This window comes from Ostrea edulis, chromosome 6 (assembly GCF_947568905.1).
Source record: "Ostrea edulis chromosome 6, xbOstEdul1.1, whole genome shotgun sequence".
Taxonomy (NCBI): Eukaryota; Metazoa; Mollusca; class Bivalvia; order Ostreida; family Ostreidae; genus Ostrea; species Ostrea edulis.
In genome coordinates, this window is record NC_079169.1 from 79,494,279 (window position 1) to 79,514,151 (window position 19,873).

A 19,873-nucleotide genomic window follows, 5' to 3' on the forward strand; every position below is an offset into this window, starting at 1 on the left:
CTATCTAACTTCTCCAAAAATAAATTTAATAATTATTGCACTGTTTATTTTAGAAAAGCAACAACGCTAATTACAGTTGTTTACAGAAATGGCATTACCAAATTGTGTTTAGACAGTGATCCCATGTAAACATTATTTACTCGCAAAGTTATGCAGATTTCATACTCGCTTTTCTCGTTACATTTGGGTCGCTATTTGTATGCACTGGTGGCTAAAAGATATAAGACTCGGGAAATTTGTCAACATCGAAATAAATGTTATCCATGGTAAATAAATTAGGCCCCTAAAACCCCGAGTTTTTAAAAATATCTAACACTACTTTTACAACAAGTTGATCGACGAAGGTCGCATATGACGTCACTGTACCACGTGACTACCTATCTAATTAACTAGGCCTTTTGAAATCGGGGCTTAGATTTAAGTCCGTATTGTGGCTAATTATCGCAATACTTCAGCGAACGAACTATTACAATTAATTTCTATAAGCATAAGGAAGACAAAATGCATATAATTCTGTATACTTTGAAAACACGAGATGTGTCCTTTAAAGACAAGACTTTATAGACAATTTATAAATGAATATCTGATGGCAACAAACATTACCTAGTACCGGTATATCATTTTAAATTTTATAAGAACACTAGAGAGTGCCTGTTGTTTACACCTATGACACAGATTAAAATGTTTAAATCAAAACTGACCTATGCCTGTTCTGAGGATTCAATAAATCCAGAGTGTTCAAGAGATTGACCATTCCTGGATCCCCAATCTTGACCAGAATGTCATCAATTTCATATCGGAAGACAAGCAAATTACGGCAACACAGGTTCCCATGTACTAACTGTTTCTCATTCTGGATTTCAAACAAAGTATTCCTGAGATTCATAAATTCATAGACAGTGGTTACATTGTTGAGAAATATAATTATGTAGAACTAAACTTTAAACTCAAAATCTATAATCAATGTGAGTTTGACATTACGTCCACCACACACTAAATCTGCATGACGGAATTGTTAGGCAATGAACAAATGCATTAAACAAAATTCTTATTCTGCAGTAATGCATTAGCTAAAAGAATATTTTCTTCTTACTAAATAAAGCATTCCATGTGCCATCTGACTTGCTGCATTCAATAGATGAAAAGGTTTGATTGGTTGGTTTGACTGCCTCTTCCTGAAAAAGGTTGCCAAGGAACCATGCTGGGCCCTTTCCATGACCAACATAGGAGGGTTGGACAAGACCAGTCCATGGACACGCACAAAAAATTTTGGATCCTCCATCCTAATCAACTGCTGAACTGCATGCTGAAAATGCTGGAAAATGGGAAATTTGTATTAATCATGCTGAAAATGCTGGAAAATTGTTAAATTTGTATTAATCATGCTGAAAATGCTGGAAAATGGGAAATTTGTATTAATCATGCTGAAAATGCTGGAAAATGGGAAATTTGTATTAATCATGCTGAAAATGCTGGAAAATTGTTAAATTTGTATTAATCATGCTGAAAATGCTGGAAAATGGGAAATTTGTATTAATCATGCTGAAAATGCTGGAAAATTAGGATTTTTTAAAAATCCATATCAATTAACATTTACTTTGGTTTCATAAAGTTTCTTGGATTTGTTGCTATGTAATTTAATAAACAAAACATTTGATGCACTGCTGATATTACATTTTAATGCATATGTTTTAGAATTTTCCCTTGAAATTTGATTTTGGAGGCACAAAATAATCAATTTTGCATATACAGTAAAACATGGTTATACGACCATCCAGGGCCATAAAAAACCCAGAAAGGTCTTGTCACAAAAAATGCCTACATGAAATATGTGAGACATGTCACTCACCACACCACAGTTATGAGCGAGGTTAAAGTTTTGTTGAAATTTGGGTCAAACTCTGACATCAATGTTACTAGTTCAATGGTCATAGTATGAAACAAGAGGTACTGTGAGCAATGCTCACTAAGAATACCCCCCGCTTACCCCAATCTCCCAAAGGGTGTAGGTAATAGGTAAAACTTCAGTATTATGATCCAAAAGGTATCTAGGAACACAGCATCTCCATGCGATGAAAAAAGCCATTAAAGAATTTAAATGGAAACCATATTGCTACTTCGATGTCCAGTGCGCATGACCTTTGACCTTTTGACCCCAAAATTGATAGGGAACATCTTCATCCCATGGGTAGTCCATATGTATGATATGGTTACTGTAGGTGGAAAGGATAACGCTTTAGAGCCCGGAAACCATATTGCTACCTCGATGTCCAGTGCGCTTGACCTTTGACCTTTTGACCCCAAAATCGATAGGGAACATCTTCATCCCATGGGTAGTCCATATGTATGATATGGTGACTGTAGGTGGAAAGGATAACGCTTTAGAGCCCGGAAACCATATTGCTACCTCGATGTCCAGTGCACTTGACCTTTGACCTTTTGACCCCAAAATCAATAGGGAACATCTTCATCCCATGGGTAGTCCATATGTATGATATGCTTACTGTAGGTGGAAAGGATAACGCTTTAGAGCCCGGAAACCATATTGCTACTTCGATGTCCAGTGCGATTGACCTTTGACCTTTTGACCCCAAAATCAATAGGGAACATCTTCATCCCATGGGTAGTCCATATGTATGATATGGTTACTGTAGGTGGAAAGGATAACCCTTTAGAGCCCGGAAACCATATTACTACTTCGATGTCCAGTGCGCTTGACCTTTGACCTTTTGACCCCAAAATCAATAGGGAACATCTTCATCCCATGGGTAGTCCATATGTATGATATGGTGACTGTAGGTGGAAAGGATAACGCTTTAGAGCCCGGAAACCATATTACTACTTCGATGTCCAGTGCGCATGACCTTTGACCCCAAAATCGATAGGGAACATCTTCATCCCATGGGTAGTCCATATATATGATATGGTGACGGTAGGTGGAAAGGATAATGCTTTAGAGTCCGGAAACCATTGCGTCTACAGACGGACGGACGGACGGACGGACGGACAGACGGACAACCCGATTCCAGTATACCCCCCCACAACTTGTTGCGGGGGGTATAATGAAAGGTCATGCCAAAAGAAATCAATACATATAATATATGACTAACCATTCAAAAGTTGTGAGCTAGGTTAAAATTTTGAAATGTTTGTCAAACTCCAAGGTCATGGTCACAAAGTCAAATTTCATGGTATAAAATGTACAAGCTTGCCATAAGAAATCTATAGATACAATATATGAAAAGCTCTACCTTCAATAATTCAGGAGAAATTTCCTAGGTTAGGTTTTCTTAAAAGTATTTCAAACTCAAGGGTCAAGGTTACGTACAAGATTAGAAACTTTAGTACCAACAGAAAGGTCTTGTCACACAAAATATACATATGAAATATGACAGCCCTATCACTAACAATTCAAAAGGTATGAGCAAGGTTAAAGTTTTGGACAGACAGACAAAAAAAATGTCCTATGATAGTACTTTGATAGTACATTTTGATTTGATATAGTGTGACCCTGTTACTCTTGAAAAGAATTTGTTTTAACTAATTTCCTGTATATTGCCATGAAACACATTGATCTTCTATTGTGGCCCCACCCTACCACAGGGAATTGAACAAACTTGAATTTGAACTATCTGAAGATGCTTGCATATTGATATGACTAATCATGGTCCAAGAGTTGTTGAGATGAAGATTTTTAAAGACGTTTCCATATATATTCTTAAGTAAAACTTTGATCCTCTAATTTAGCACCGACCTAATCACGGGAGTCATGTTTTAATATTTCCTCAAAAATAACAAGTTCAACAACCTTTAATTTTCTCAAGAATTGAAGAAAATCAAAATACTTGCCACATGCCTTCAAGCACATCTTCACTACCCCATACAAACACTTCCTTAAAAAAAGGCCACAAGGTGGGGCATATCTCTTTGCACTGAGTGTGTACCTGCTTTTTCTATGAAGTCATGTAGTGACCTTTGATACTATCTTCCTCTCTTGATAACAAAGCTACATGTGAATTATCAAATCAATCAAGCAACAAATGTGCCTGTAGTGTGTTTACAAGCTTTTTCTATAAAGTCCCATGGTGACCTTGACCTTTTGACCCCAGAATCATTAGAATTCTTCCTCTTTTGATAACGAAGCTACCTGACAAGTATCAAATCAATTGAGCAAAACATACACACTACGTTAAACCCACACAAGAGTGTCTACAAGCTCAGTGTTATACACACTACGTTAAACCCACACAAGAGTGTCTACAAGCTCAGTGTTATACACACTACATTAAACCCACACAAAAGTGTCTACAAGCTCAGTGTTATACACACATACTAACCCACACAAGAGTGTCTACAAGCTCAGTGTTATACACACTACGTTAAAGGCCGGGAGTAACCTAGAAAATTTTACACCCCTACAGCAATTAAGCATATATGGCAAGAGGGCAGGGCTTAGCAGTGTTATCAGAATAAGCAGCAATCTGATGCTTGACTCTACACGTGCTCTGTAGCAGACGATATTTTGAACAGGGAGACTGGTATGATTTATCAAAATAAACTAAAGTTTTCCCGCATTTTTCAACCACTCTCCTCGATCTGTGAGGCATTGAAAGGCTATGTTTTTACTTTAACAAAACTTCACCCTAGGAACTACAAAATGAATTCATCATTGTTTTATCCATATCTTTTAAAACATGTAGGTTTCTTTTATAATATACACAAATATTGGTATATATGATATACTAATACTTATGATTTTCCTCTTGGTACCTTTCAATTATGAGAAGAATTTGGGGGGAAATTGTAGCTGTGCAATGGAGGACATGTGCATTGAAGGATTATTAAGAAACATTTTGTCCATTATGATATTTGGAGACCTACTATCTGTGATTGTCTCTTTTGGCATTGTAATGTTCACATGTAAGAGTCCAGATTGAGAGTAATTTTAGAGTGATGGTTGATCAATTGGACATTTGTCATCATTGGTGAGAGACAATTAATGGGAGTTACACAACTGGCCTAGGAGATTGTTGCTTAATCAGACAAACATCATGCTTGACATTATTCGAGAAAAGGTACCAGCAATCCTGCAAAACTCTGAAACAGTGACCAGACTGAACAGTCCTAATGAGTTATTTTCATAAAGTTAACCAATTTTTTTTAATGGAATGTGATTATATATAATTAAAAAATAAAATTTGGATTTACCAATGATATATGAGTAAGTACTTTTTTTCCACGTTATACAGTGATTTGATTACATGTTGCCTTTGGTGCAATCCCTCTTATCTAGAACTAGACAAGCATGCTCGTGCAATATGTGAGTCAACATCCGGTGTAAACAATAACAAAAGATAATCACACCCACAAACTGCCAATCTCTAGTTTGAAATACAAATGTAGCCCTGCTTCAGATTTTTGAGCCCAAAATTAAAACTTCATGAGAATTTATATCTAAAATAGATATGGCCAATATATGCACAGTTATAAGGGGAACAAGCATACCTATTTTAAAATTTCAGTACAACAGCTTAATCTTTATTTTTGCAAAATAAGTGCTGCAATCTGAATGTGACCAGAAAATTCATATATTCCACCATTTTCACCGATTGGCTGCTTTTATACCCAATTGCCGGCCTTTAAACCCACACACGAACAGTTCCGTTACTGTAGGAGGAGTTAGACAGACGAATTGTGTACTGTCCCCATATAACAGTCTACATAAAGGTTCATTAGCTTTGTGTCTCAGTACATTGGATTGTTCATGAATTCCCTTTACAACTTCAGTGGAATTTTCAAGTTCTGCTGGTCAGGTAATTATAAAAGGTCATATGTGATTTTCATCAGTGATACATAATTTTCCGTGACTTTTCATCAAAGGACCCCATTGGAAATAAGCTTTCGAGCTTTCATGGGCTATCCTTGGTATATATGTATGTATGTTTGTATACATGTATATACCGAATAAACATTTTCAGGTATAAATCACTTGCATTCTATATAGTTCCTACAAAAATATTGGGATATATTACCAGGTCTGTTTTAGAGTTTGCACATTTTGATAGTTCCTGGTAGTAAAAATGGAAGCTATTATGTATTACAGAAGATTGTATATAGACGGAAATTACTAAGTTATTATTGCAATGAAGGGAAGAAAAATCTGTATCAAAGATCGAACCCAGGTCCCTTGCACTTATAGTTAGGTGATCTAACCATTGAGCTAACCAGGCCATATAGTAATATCATTACAATGTGAACTTTTAACTCTATTTTGTAAAACCTAAAAGAACTCATGAAATTGAGGAAATAAAAATTAGTTTTAGAAAAATTGGCAGTTTTAATGTCACATGTGACCTTTTAAAAGTGCTTAACGCCACCACCAACAGAAAAATAGAGGTGTGAATTTTCTTTTCAAAAGACTAAACAGGTCCAGGTAGCTTTATGTCTCTGTGCATTGTAGAACTGATAATTCATTACAATACACAACAGGTGAAGTGTTTCATACACCTTATCAGTGTTTCAGATGTGAAGAAGAAAAAGGAAATGTGGACATCATGAAACGTGTATTTTGAGGCATCATAAAAATGAGGTTAATTTACATGTACACCAAGTTATTAAGAAATGTTTTTGCATCTCAAAAAAAAAATCCATATATAAACCATATACACATACAAGAGGCCCATGGGTCACATCGCTCACCTGAGTCACCTTGGTCCATATCAGAAGACTTTCCATATATATTTGCATGTAAAACCGTAGTCCCTATTATGGGCCCAATATACCCCTGGAGACCATGGTTTTTGCAAACTTGAATCTACACTATGTCAGAAAGCTTTCATATAAATGTGAACTTCTTTGGCCCAATGGTTCTTGAGAAGAAGATTTTTAAAGATTTTTGCTAGTATATATTTGTATGTAAAACTTTGACCCCCCCCCCCCCTTGTGGGCCCCATCCTACCCCCAGGGGCCATGATTTGAACAAACTTGAATCTGCACTATGTCAGAAAGCTTTCATGTAAATATCAGCTTTTCTGACTCAGTGTTACTTGAGAAGAAGATTTTTAAAGATTTTCCCTACATATTTGTATGTAAAACTTTGATCCCCTATTGTGGCCCCATCCTACCCCCGGGGACCATGATTTTAACAAACCTGAATCTGCACTATATCAGCAAGCTTTCATATAAATCTCAGCTTTTTTGGCTCAGTGGTTCTTAATAAGAAGATTTTTAAAGATTTTTCCTATATGTTTGTATGTAAAACTTTGATCCATGATTTTAACAAACTTGAATCTGCATTATATCAGGAAGCTTTCATATAAATCTCAGCTTTTCTGGCTCAGTGGTTCTTAAGAGGAAGATTTTTAAAGATTTTTCCTATATATTTGTATGTAAAACTTTGACCCCCCCCCCCCTTGTGGCCCCATCCTACCCCCAGGGGCCATGATTTTAACAAACTTAACTCTGCACGATGTTAGGAAGCTTTCATGTAAATATCAGCTTTTCTGGCTCAGTGGTTCTTGAGAAGATGATTTTTAAAGATTTTTCCTATATATTTGTATGTAAAACTTTGATCCCCTATTGTGGCCCCATCCGACCCCCGAGGGCCATGATTTTGACAAACCTGAATCTGCACTATATCAGGAACCTATCATATAAATCTCAGCTTTTCTGGCTCAGTGGTTCTTGAGAAAAAGATTTTAAAAGATTTTTCCTATATATTTGTATGTAAAACTTTGATCCCCTATTGTGGCCCCATCCGACCCCCGGGGGCCAGGATTTTAACAATTCAGAATCTGCACTATATCAGGAAGCTTTCATATAAATTTCAGCTTTTCTGGCTCAGTGGTTCTTGAGAAGAAGATTTTTCCTATATATTTGTATGTAAAACTTTGATCCCCTATTGTGGCCCCATCCAATCCCCAGGGGCCAGGATTTTAACAATTTAGAATCTGCACTACCTAATAAAGCTTATCTATAAATTTCATCTTTTCTGGCCCAGTGATTCTTGAGAAGAAGATTTTTTAATGACCCTACTCTATTTTTACCTTTTCTTGATTATCTCCCCTTGGAAGGTGGCCTGGCCCTTTATTTTTACAATTTAGAATTCCCTTTACCTAAGGATGATTTGTGCCAGCTTTGGTTGAAATTGGCCCAGTGGTTTTTTGAGAAGAAAGTCAAAAATGTTAAAAGACGGACAGACGGACGGACGGACGGACGTCGGAATATGGGTGATCAGAAAAGCTCATTTGAGCTTTTAGCTCAGGTGAGATAATAAAACTATATACACATATAAAACTATATACACATATAAACCATATAAACCATATACACATATAAACTATATACACATATAAACCATATACACATATAAACCATATAAACCATATACACATATAAACCATATACACATATAAACTATATACACATATAAACCATATACACATATAAACCATATACACATATAAACTATATACACATATAAACCAAATACACATATAAACTATATACACATATAAAACTATATACACATATAAACCATATACACATATAAACTATATACACATATAAACCATATACACATATAAACTATATACACATATAAAACCATATACACATATAAACCATATACACATATAAAACCAACATAATATTAACAGGACTCTTAATCATCTGCTCTTGGAAAAGGGCATGACCCAAATTCATTTTTAAAAAACACACTAGAATCTCTGACAAAAAAACTAGAATCCTCCTTATCAAAGAATGCTTTGTGTCAAGTTTTGTTGAAAATAGCATAGTGTTTTTGAGAAGAAGATGAAAATGTGAAATGTTCATAGATGCCAAACAACACACAAAGTTTGGTCAGAAAATCTTAGATGAGCCAATAAAAACATTGTATAGTGGGTTGAGGCGATATAAATACTCATATCACATAACAATGAAACATCTGAGGCAATATAGATACCCATACCTCATAACAATGAAACATGAGGCGATATAAATACTCATAACAACGAAACATTTGAGGCAATATAAATACCCATACCTCATAACAACGAAACATCTGGTCACTGGAGGTCTGCCGTAATCGCTTTGCTGCATAAACTGTGCCACTATCAAGGTCACACGTTAAAACTTCAGTGAAACTTCCACATACTGTAATGATTCCAAATGTGATGTTGCTTTATTAAGTCTCCCATTCTAAATATTTACAATTCAAATGATTTTACCTTTGATATCGTTACAAATTGTAATGTAAGACATTTCCTCATGTGTTGCAGTTGTAAATAATGTGCATATGAATACAGATAAATACTGTATATTTCAATGTAAATAATGTGTGTATGAATACAGATAAATACTGTATATTTCAATGTAAATAATGTGCGTATGAATACAGATAAATACTGTATATTTCAATGTAAATAATGTGCGTATGAATACAGATAAATACTGTATATTTCAATGGCTAGGAATTCCAGTAGAAATGAAAGTGGAACGGAAATATAAGAAATGGTCTTCATTTTCAAAAATACATGTGACTTATTGAGGGTATGAACTGCCACACTTTACCGCAGCATACTTTTCATGAAGAACATTCATTCTACCTAGGCCACAGTAAAACATCACAGTTCATATCCTCAGGTATTTTCAAAATTGAAGCCTATATTTCTTCAGTTTATTCAACTTAAAACAATTAAATTTGGTTTGTCTCTTGATTCCAAAGTCATAAAATTTGTAACTTTTAAAAGTTTCTAGCACACATTTAGAAGCTATGTTGCTCATCCCCTTGAATGGATTTAGCATGGCAGACGATTCACCATAGGTGGACACTCATTAGGTCACTTTCAGTTACTCAGGTGACCAATGAATTCATAATATTCTCATTCAAACATTTAAAAAGTCAAGTCTATTGTTGAAAACATGTACTGAGATTTCAGATTTCAGTTTGCACTTTCGTTTTGATACCGTGAATCATATTCCCTTCTGGGGTGTATTTCTTTTGACTTCCAGCCTGTGACCTACCTGTGGGTTCTTTGACCTGAATATCCTCTGGAAGGATGAGATTGGGTTTCCTTTTCTGATTGTTTAAGGCTGTTTCTTCCTCTTCATCCGGTATGATTTCTTCCACAAAAAGTTTTCTCAAAACATCAACAGGTTCTGAAAATTAAAACAATTCACTACAGGCCTTGTGGAGGTGTGACACTGATAGAAAATTAAAACAATTCACTACAGGCCTTGTGGAGGTGTGACACTGATAGAAAAGCAGTTACTTTAACCTCTTTTGCAAAATAAAGCCAAACTTCTTGCAAAAGAATAGGCTCAAATCTATACGGCTCCAAACTTAACTGTTTGTGACTTCTCGTGTTTAACTTAATAAATTAAACGGAAAGTATTTTCAAATATATGATAGATTAATATTGATTTAATCGTCAAGCAAGGATTTTTGTTGTTAAAGAAAAGCAACAATGTGGTTAGGGTTGCCTTTCTCTTTAACAAGATTATTTTTTGACATACCTTCAAAAAATTTAAAATTCTACCCAAATCTTTTTTATATCATTTTGTCATTTGTATGATAAATTGATTATTGGCGGTGAACTGGCAATCAAGATCCCGTAAATATTGTTTAATGTAGATCTATAAAATATTGCATTATGCAGGTTAGGTGTAACGGAGGTTGTTACCATTCACAATTTCAATTTTTCTATCCTAACAAACATCAATATTTTTGTTTTCTTTCATGTTAAAAGATGTACCTGTTAAAATAAGTCAGCTAGCTTAAAGGAGCAATACATTTATCATCTGGGTTTTTTCACAATTGCTATAACGTAGTATATGTTCTTATAATATGCGACATGATAAAAATGTACTAGTTTGTGGAACTATGAAAATGTTATTGGTATGCTTAAATTTTCTTCCTTTTTATAAGAGTGAACACATATTCTGAATAAAAATACTATTTGAGTATCATAATGAATATATCTATAAATATTATACAGAGTTTTAAACAAGAGGCCCAGGGGCCTTATAGGTCACCTGCGTATCATGTAACAACCTTCCAATGTTTGAATTAGGTTTGTGTTTAAATATAAGAATTTTACTTTTGGATGGAAGAAACATTGAATAGCTATGTGGTCAGCCCCGCCTTTGCACCAGAACCCCTGACCCAGGGGCCATAAATTTCAGTTTTGAAAGAAGCATCCTTGATCATCATTATCATACTATTAGTTTGTCTACTTAATACCCAGCACCAGAGGAGAAGATTTTCAAAGAAATAAAATGCATTTTCACTATATGATCAATAGGGCCCCACCCTAATACCAGAACCCCTGACCCAGGGGCCATGAATTTCACAATTTTGAAAGAGGCATCCTTGCTCATCATAACCATGCTATTGGTTTGTCTACTTAATACCCAAGGACAGAGAAGAAGATTTTCAAAGAAATAATGCATTTTCACTATATGACTTATAGAGCCCCACCCTAGCACCAGAACCCCTGATCCAGGGGCCATGAATTTCACAATTTTTAACAAGAGGTACTGTGAGCAATGCTCACTAAGAATACCCCCCGATTACCCCAATCTCCCAAAGGGTGTTGGTAATAGGTATAAACTACCTCTTTTCTGAGTGTTGCTACTTCGATGTCCAGTGCGAATGACCTTTGACCTTTTGACCCCAAAACCGATAGGGAACATCTTCATCCCATGGGTAGTCCATATGTATGATATGGTGACTGTAGGTGGAAAGGATAACGCTTTAGAGCCCGGAAACCATATTGCTACTTCAATGTCCAGTGCGCGTGACCTTTGACCTTTTGACCCCAAAATCGATAGGAATCATCTTCATCCCATGGGTAGTCCATATATATGATATGGTGACTGTAGGTGGAAAGGATAACGCTTTAGAGCCCGAAAACCATATTGCTACTTCAATGTCCAGTGCGCGTGACCTTTGACCTTTTGAACCCAAAATCAATAGGGAACATCTTCATCCCATGGGTAGTCCATATGTTTGATATGGTGACTGTAGGTGGAAAAGATAACGCTTTAGAGCCCGGAAACCATATTGCTACTTCGATGTCCAGTGCGCTTGACCTTTGACCTTTTGACCCCAAAATCAATAGGGAACATCTTCATCCCATGGGTAGTCCATATGTATGATATGGTGACTGTAGGTGGAAAGGATAACACTTTAAAGCCCGGAAACCATATTGCTACTTCGATGTCCAGTGTGCTTGACCTTTGACCTTTTGACCCCAAAATCGATAGGGAACATCTTCATCTCATGGGTAGTCCATATATATGATATGGTGACGGTAGGTGGAAAGGATGATGCTTTAGAGCCCGGAAACCATTGCGTCTACAGACGGACGGACGGACAGACGGACAACCCGATTCCAGTATACCCCCCACAACTTGTTGCGGGGGGTATAAAGAGGCATCCTTGCTCATCATTACCATGCTATTAGTTTGTCTACTTAATACCCAGAGACAGAGAAGAAGATTTTCAAAGAATTTCTACATTTTCACTATATGACCAATAGAGCCCCACCCTAACAAAAGAACCCCTGCCCCAGGGGCCATGAATTTCACAATTTTGGTAGAGGGCTCAACGCTCATTATAATTATGCCCACAGTTTGGCTTCTTGATGTCCAGGAGTAAAGAAGAAGATTTTTTAAAATTACACTCATTTTGATGGTTTTTGCCCCACCCCTCAGGCCCCAGGGGGGCAGGGACCACGAATTTCACAATTTTTGTTCCCCTCCACCCACAGATGCTATATGCCAAAATTGGTTGAAATTGGTTCAGGGGTTTCAGAGAAGAAGCTGAAAATGTTCAAATGTTAACGCACGACGAACGACGACGGACAAAAACAGATAGCAATAGGTCACCTGAATGAATTCAGGTGACCTAAAAATCGCTATGGTAGGAAAGGTGAATTTTGGCGACACCCACAAACAGAATTTATTAAAGAAAAGGCAGGGCATTGATCCCCGAAAGGTTTATTTATCATGAATTATGGTTATTTTTCATAATTTCAACTAATTTTGCATCACACAAGACCAACAGCTGAAAAGATGTAAGCCTTTAGTTTCTGGCTTGTGAATGGCGACAGCCATTTGATGACCTTTGACATTTTATGTAACGGTCAAATAATTAAAAAAATTTGGGCATTTTTGTTGTCCAGACCATAACTTTTTTGTCTTTTAACATAGGCCTTTGATATTTGGTATGTGGGTATACATGATAAGACAATGTATTGAGTGTCATTTTTGCTGACCTTTGACATTCACCTTTTATGTAAAGGTCAAAGTAATAGAATTTTTTGGCTAGGCCTTTGGTATTTGTTATGTGGGCATACCATGATAAGACAGTGTGACCTTGAAATTTTATGTAAAGGTCAAATAATAGAATTTTTGGGCATTTTTGTAGTTCGGGCAACATAAATGCTCAATTTTTTTTTATCATTTGACCATTGCATGAAAGGTCAAAGGTCTTCAAAAATGGCACATGACACATCATCTTATCATGGTATACTCACATACTAAATATCAAAGGTCTAAGTTAAAAGACAAAAAAGTTATGGCCCAGACAAACTTTGTATGAGAAGCGGAAGAAGAGGAAGACGAAGAAGCGGAAGAAGAATTCACAATAAAACAACATGTCCCCCTTCTGGGAAGGGGAGATATAATAAGTGGCCAAAGGGCCTAGCATGCTGATTTTTTTAAAAATTAATATTAAAGGGGCATGGACACAATTTGAGCTGAAAATTTTCAAATTTTATTTTCCACGTTTTTATTATTAGCAAAGCTTAACTAAAGCATTTCTAATGGTCAACCAAAATTTGAATATCAGTTTGCTGAGTTACACGTGACACACAACACTCACAATTCTTTGTTATGTAAACAAGGCTGCCGCTCGTGCCATGTTTTTGTTTACATATGGACTGCTTAATAGAAACAAGAGGCCAATGGGCCACATTGCTCACCTGAGCAGCAGTTCCTAGCAATAAACAAGCTTGTCATGAGCAAAACTATCATTATACAATCAGCTTGGTTGAGAATTTTTTTTTCAAAGGTAACGACTAAAAATTCATTAAAATTGATTATCAAACTTAACTACAAATTCATCAATTATCATATTCCCTTGTAGATGGATATGGCCTTTCATATTACCAAATTTCATCTAAGGATGCTTTGTGCCAAGTTTGGTTCCCTATACATTTGCATGTAAAACTTTGATCCCCTATTGAGGCCCCTTCCTAACCCCAGGGGTCATGATATCTACTAACTTGAATCTCCACTTTGTCAGGAAGCTTTCATGTAAATTTCAGCTCTTCTGGTCCAGTGGTTCTTAAGAAGATTTTTAAATGATCCCATTCTATTTTCACATTTTTGTGATTATCTCACGCTTCATTTGAACAAACTTGAATCTCCACATAAGGATGATTTGTTCCAAGTTTGATTGACATTGGCCAAATGTTTCTGGAGAAAATTTTCTTTATGTGGCCCCACTGTACCCTCGGGGGCCATGATCTGAACAAATTTGAATTTACTCTAAATTGGGAAGCTTTCACTTAAATCTCTACTCATATGGCCTGGTGGTTCTTGAGAAGAAGATTGTGGCCCCATCCTAACCCGAGGGATCATGATTTTAACAAACTTGAATCTCCTTTATGTCAAGAACCTTTCATGTAAACTTCAGCTTTTCTGGCCCATTCTTTCTTGAGAAGAAGATTTTTAAAGATTTCTATGTAAAACTGATCCCCTATTGTGGTCCCATCCTACCTCCAGGGACCATGATTTTAACAAACTTGAATCTGCACTATGTCAAGAGGGTTTTTAAATAGCCCAACCTTATATTTGCATTTTTGTAATTATCTCCCCTTGGAAGGGAGAATGGTCCTTCAAGTCAAGAAACTGGAATCCCCTTCACCCAAAGATGATTTGATTGAAATTGGCCCAGTGGTTCTGGAGAAGATTTTACTATATATCAGCATGTAAAACTTGGGGGGGAGGGGGGGGGGGCATGATCTGAGCAAATTTGAAAATACTTTATATCAGGAAGCTTTCAGGTAAATCTCCACTCTTCTGGTCCATTGGTTCTTCAGAAGAAGGTTTTTAAGGATTTTCTTTATATATTCGCATGTATATAACTTTGATCCCCTATTGTGGCCCAAACATACCCCCAGGGGTCATGATTTTTACAAACTTGAATCTCCACTACGTCAGGAAGCTTTCATGTAAATTTCAGCTTTTCTGGTCCAGTGGTTCTTGGGAAGATTTTTAAATGACCCCACCCTATTTTTGTGATTATCTACCCTTAATAGGGGGCATGGCCCTTCATTTGAACAAACTTGAATCTCCTTCACCCAAGGATGCTTTGTGCCAAGTTTGACCAATGGTTCTGGAGAAGATGAAAATGTGAACAGTTTACGCCAACGACACTGACAGACAACGGACAAATTTTGATCAGAAAAGCTCACTTTTTGAGCTTCATGTAAATTGAAAAAATCTGCTTTAAATGAAACTTGTACTAGTATAACTTATGCAAACAAAAACATGGCACAGGCCTTGTTTACATAACAAAAAATGGTGAGCTCCCATGTACCTTGACAACTGACATCCAAATTTTTGCTGATCATTAGAAATGCCTTTGTTAAACATTCTGTGCATTAAAAATGGATTGAAAATTTTCAGCTCAAATCGTGTCCATGCCTCTTTAAAATTCTGGTGCCATTTGTAAATTTATGGCCATAGATTATGATTGGCAGCCTCAATTAACCTCTTTCCCTCATTTAAATGGTGATTTTAATCAATTTAAGTTTTTTTTAAAATTTAATTATATAATATCATTGAAATTTTGGTGCAAATTGTAAATTCATGGCCAAAGATGAAATGAACTCTCTGTTGACCTCTTTAAATGGTGATTTCGATGAACAGGATTTTTTTAAAAAATTAGATTACGTAATATTGAAATGTCATTTATAAATTCATGGCCACAGATTATGATTAGAAATTTCAGTTGACCTTTTTCCTCATTGAATGGTGATTTTAATGCTTTGATCCTAACCCCAGTGATTGGGATAAGCAAGCGCCCTGCACCATAGTCGCATTAAATTATAAAATGGCGCATAGAATATTGAAAACAATGCGCTGCTAAGGCGCATATCATCTATACCTAGTTTGACCTTTCCCCCGACTGACTTTTGTAGATCTACGAACTTTTCAATTTTTGAGCTGACCCCCCACTGAATCTATATCGATTTCGTGCTTGAAAAATCTTTATTGCTGTAGTGCTTTTGTAATGGTACAACTTTACATTCTTTTAAGTGCAAGTATGACTGCGATTTTCTCAGTATCTGATCAAACAGTAAAAGGTTATCTGATTGGTTAATACCATTAAATTGTAATTTTAACGTGCACGAACTGAAGATGCCACCAAAAAAAATTTCCTAAGCGTGACAAAGGGCAAACTTTCCTTTATTTTCTTCTGAATGGTAAGCCAGTACCAGCAGTAGACAATGTAGGAGCAGAAAATGATGATGCGAAAATGTCAAAATAGACAATCACGATGAGATTGATCAATTCTAAAGTAAAACGTAACTTTAACACAAATAATAAAACTAAAGTTACCTATCGCAATACAGTCTGTTAGTATAGGGTTTAGATTATAATTTACTGGTCTCTCGGACTCGTCATTTTAAAATGTCACATAAAAATTTCAATATGGCGCATTTTAGAAATGTCACATTGATACTAGCTGGTAACGTGCCATTGTCACATTTAGCCATTTGCTTATCCCAATCACTGTAACCCTTTTTCAATTAAATTTTCTATATGCAGAAATTCTTACAGGTCCTGAATTAAAGCACTCAACTTGTGGATAAAGAAATTTCCTAATCCAACATTCGTACTAACAAAAGATTTTATAATTCTTCTATGCTGACCAGATATACAGTGAGCCATTCTGATGAGATATAATGAGATATACAGTGAGTTATTCTGAGATATGGTGAGATATACAGTGAGTTATGCTGATGAGATATAGTGAGATTTACAGTGAGTTATGCTGATGAGATATAGTGAGATTTACAGTGAGTTATTCTGATGAGATATAGTAAGATTTACAGTGAGTTATTCTGATGAGATATAGTGAGATATACAGTGAGTTATTCTGAGATATAGTGAGATGTACAGTGAATTATTCTGATGAGATATAAAGTGAGTTATTCTGATGAGATATAGTGAGATATACAGTGAGCTATTCTGATGAAATATGAGATATACAGCAAGTTATTTTGCAAAGATATAGTGAGATATACAGTGAGTTATGTTGATGAGATATAGTGAGATATACAGTGAGTTATGGTGATGAGATATAGTGGGATTTACAGTGAGCTATTCTGATGAGATATAGTGAGATATACAGTGAGTTATGCTGATGAGATATAATGAGATTTACAGTGAGCTATTCTGATGAAATATAGTGAGATATACAGTGAGTTATTCTGATGAGATATTATACAGTATGGAGTGAGTTTTACCTTGCTGGGGTTTAACCTTGACTGGACGTTATACAGTATGGAGCGAGTTTTACCTTGCTGGGGTTTAACCTTGACTGGACGTTATACAGTATGGAGTGAGCTTTACCTTGCTGGGGTTTAACCTTGACTGGACGTTATACAGTATGGAGTGAGCTTTACCTTGCTGGGGTTTAACCTTGACTGGACGTTATACAGTATGGAGCGAGTTTTACCTTGCTGGGGTTTAACCTTGACTGGACGTTATACAGTATGGAGTGAGTTTTACCTTGCTGGGGTTTAACCTTGACTGGACGTTATACAGTATGGAGTGAGTTTTACCTTGCTGGGGTTTAACCTTGACTGGGCGTTTTGGAAGGAGGTTGCGGTTATCAGACATGTATTTGATGATGGAGTTGATGTCTTTGAACATTTCCTCTGGCTCCCCCTCCAAACAGTATTGGTTCTTTCTTCGATCGATCAGTCTTTTTCTGGTCTGTCCAGCATTACAGAACAGTATAGCCAACTGATCAAATACTAACATACTCTGTTTCAGTATGTAATACTCCTCAGACAAGTATTTCGTTTTCAGCTTGCGGACTGCTGTGTTTGTTCTGAAAAGAAATATCAACTCTACATCTATCCTGTCTTCTCATTCTAAATGTACTTCTAAGCCATCCAGGATTAATGACTCTTATGAAGTCCCATTACAAATCAATACTGATACTTATGAAGTCCCATTACAAATCAATACTGATACTTATGAAGTCCCATTACAAATCAATACTGATACTTATGAAGTCCCATTACAAATCAATACTGATACTTATGAAGTCCCATTACAAATCAATACTGATAAAAAAATTTCCATCTAATCTGCAACTGATGTAAAATGCACTCTCTGTTTACAAGTAAAAATCATCACCTTTGCAATTTTAAAAATCGTAAAGCAGTCATACAAGATCTTGGTTTTTTTTATCTATGGTTCATTTCAATCATAGAAAGCATTTATTATTCAAGTAACTCTCTCCTTTAATCATATGTCAAGTTTAAAAGACTTGGTTTTCTGGTAATTTGGTCAATATAAAATACAGGTAAACTTCAGTATCTCGAACACCGATATGTCGAATACCAAGGATGTCTCGAAGTGAGTCAACGGTCCCGTCCAGTTTTACTATACCGGTATATATGATTTTTATCTCGAACACAGAAATCTGGAATACCTGGCTCATCTCAAAGTAAATTTACTGTCCCATGTGCTAAAAACACATGCATTATCTCGAAGTCCAAGAAGTTTCTCGCTTCATTGACTTCACTCCTGAAGTACACAATCATCCCATTATGCTAATTTTACGGTCTGTTAGGTATAGCACGGGCTTCGTGGAACCATTGCCAATAATCAAGCCTTATTAGCCCCAAGCTGTTGATTTAGGAGCTTTATCTAATTATGCAGATCGGGTGTTTGGATGTGATAATGAACACTAGCTTATACGTAACGTTACACGATAATTAAACAAGCAGCTTGGGGACGAGTACTGAAATAGGAATTTGATTTTGTCGTAATACAGGTTTACACCTGCTATTACAAGTCAAAGTAAAAACTAAACACATCAAAGTGATATAGAAATCAAGAATTAAACAATAAAAGACCTTATTTTTGGTATAGATATCAGCACCAAAATTCAAAATCTTCAGTATCTGATAAGAAATCTACATGTAATGAAGGACCCGGTATCCAACCCGGGGGATAGTTGGATTATCTAGCAGTGGTATAAAAAGGAATCTTAAAGTTCATACAATGAAAACAAAGTTCCAATCTATAACAGAAGTCAAAAAAGACACAGAATCCAAGGCAGCGATATTTCCCCGTTTCCGTCTTCGTCATTATTACAGTGATCGGTTTATCATTTACAAAGCATAACACAATAAATCTGGGTGTCAGAAATACTGAACCGAACGTGATAACTGATTATCGCTATGATAAACGACCGATATTCGTAAATTGTAAGTGTTGCAGTATCAAATAAAGTAACAGATATGCCTGCAAGTGCAAACATATTTTAAAAAATCCCTAACTTTGAACAAAAACTTTTACCAGTTTATTTACCTCTCAAATAAAACATGCAACATAAAACATTACACAGTATTGTTGTCAAATTCATTATCTTCGATTTCTTGAACCCTCGGATATCTCGAAGTTTTTCTTCGGTCCTAACAAGTTCGAGATATCGAAGTTTACCTGTACAAGAAAAGATGGACAGTCATTCATTTTTATGGAAATAAGAGTTACAGACAGTCCATGGATAATGAATATGGCATTACAATAAAATTCATATAGCAGAAAAATGTTA

At 35.9% G+C, this 19,873-nt stretch overlaps 1 protein-coding gene across 2 annotated transcripts in view; it reads right to left on the minus strand.

Annotated features, from left to right (window-relative positions):
* Positions 1-19,873, minus strand: part of LOC125647846 (tyrosine-protein kinase JAK2-like) — a 167,343-nt gene that overhangs the window by 125,305 nt on the left and 22,165 nt on the right. For both annotated transcript variants that reach the window (XR_008796068.1, XM_056140923.1), the window contains exons 6-10: positions 17,865-18,136; positions 10,024-10,158; positions 9,044-9,153; positions 1,094-1,315; positions 702-853 (exon numbers count right to left, since the gene is read on the minus strand). Coding sequence is in view for 1 of the 2 variants with exons in the window: in XM_056140923.1 (XP_055996898.1) it covers positions 702-853; positions 1,094-1,315; positions 9,044-9,153; positions 10,024-10,158; positions 17,865-18,136 (891 nt within the window). In the remaining variant the exon portion in view is untranslated. The remainder of the gene's footprint in view (positions 1-701; positions 854-1,093; positions 1,316-9,043; positions 9,154-10,023; positions 10,159-17,864; positions 18,137-19,873) is intronic.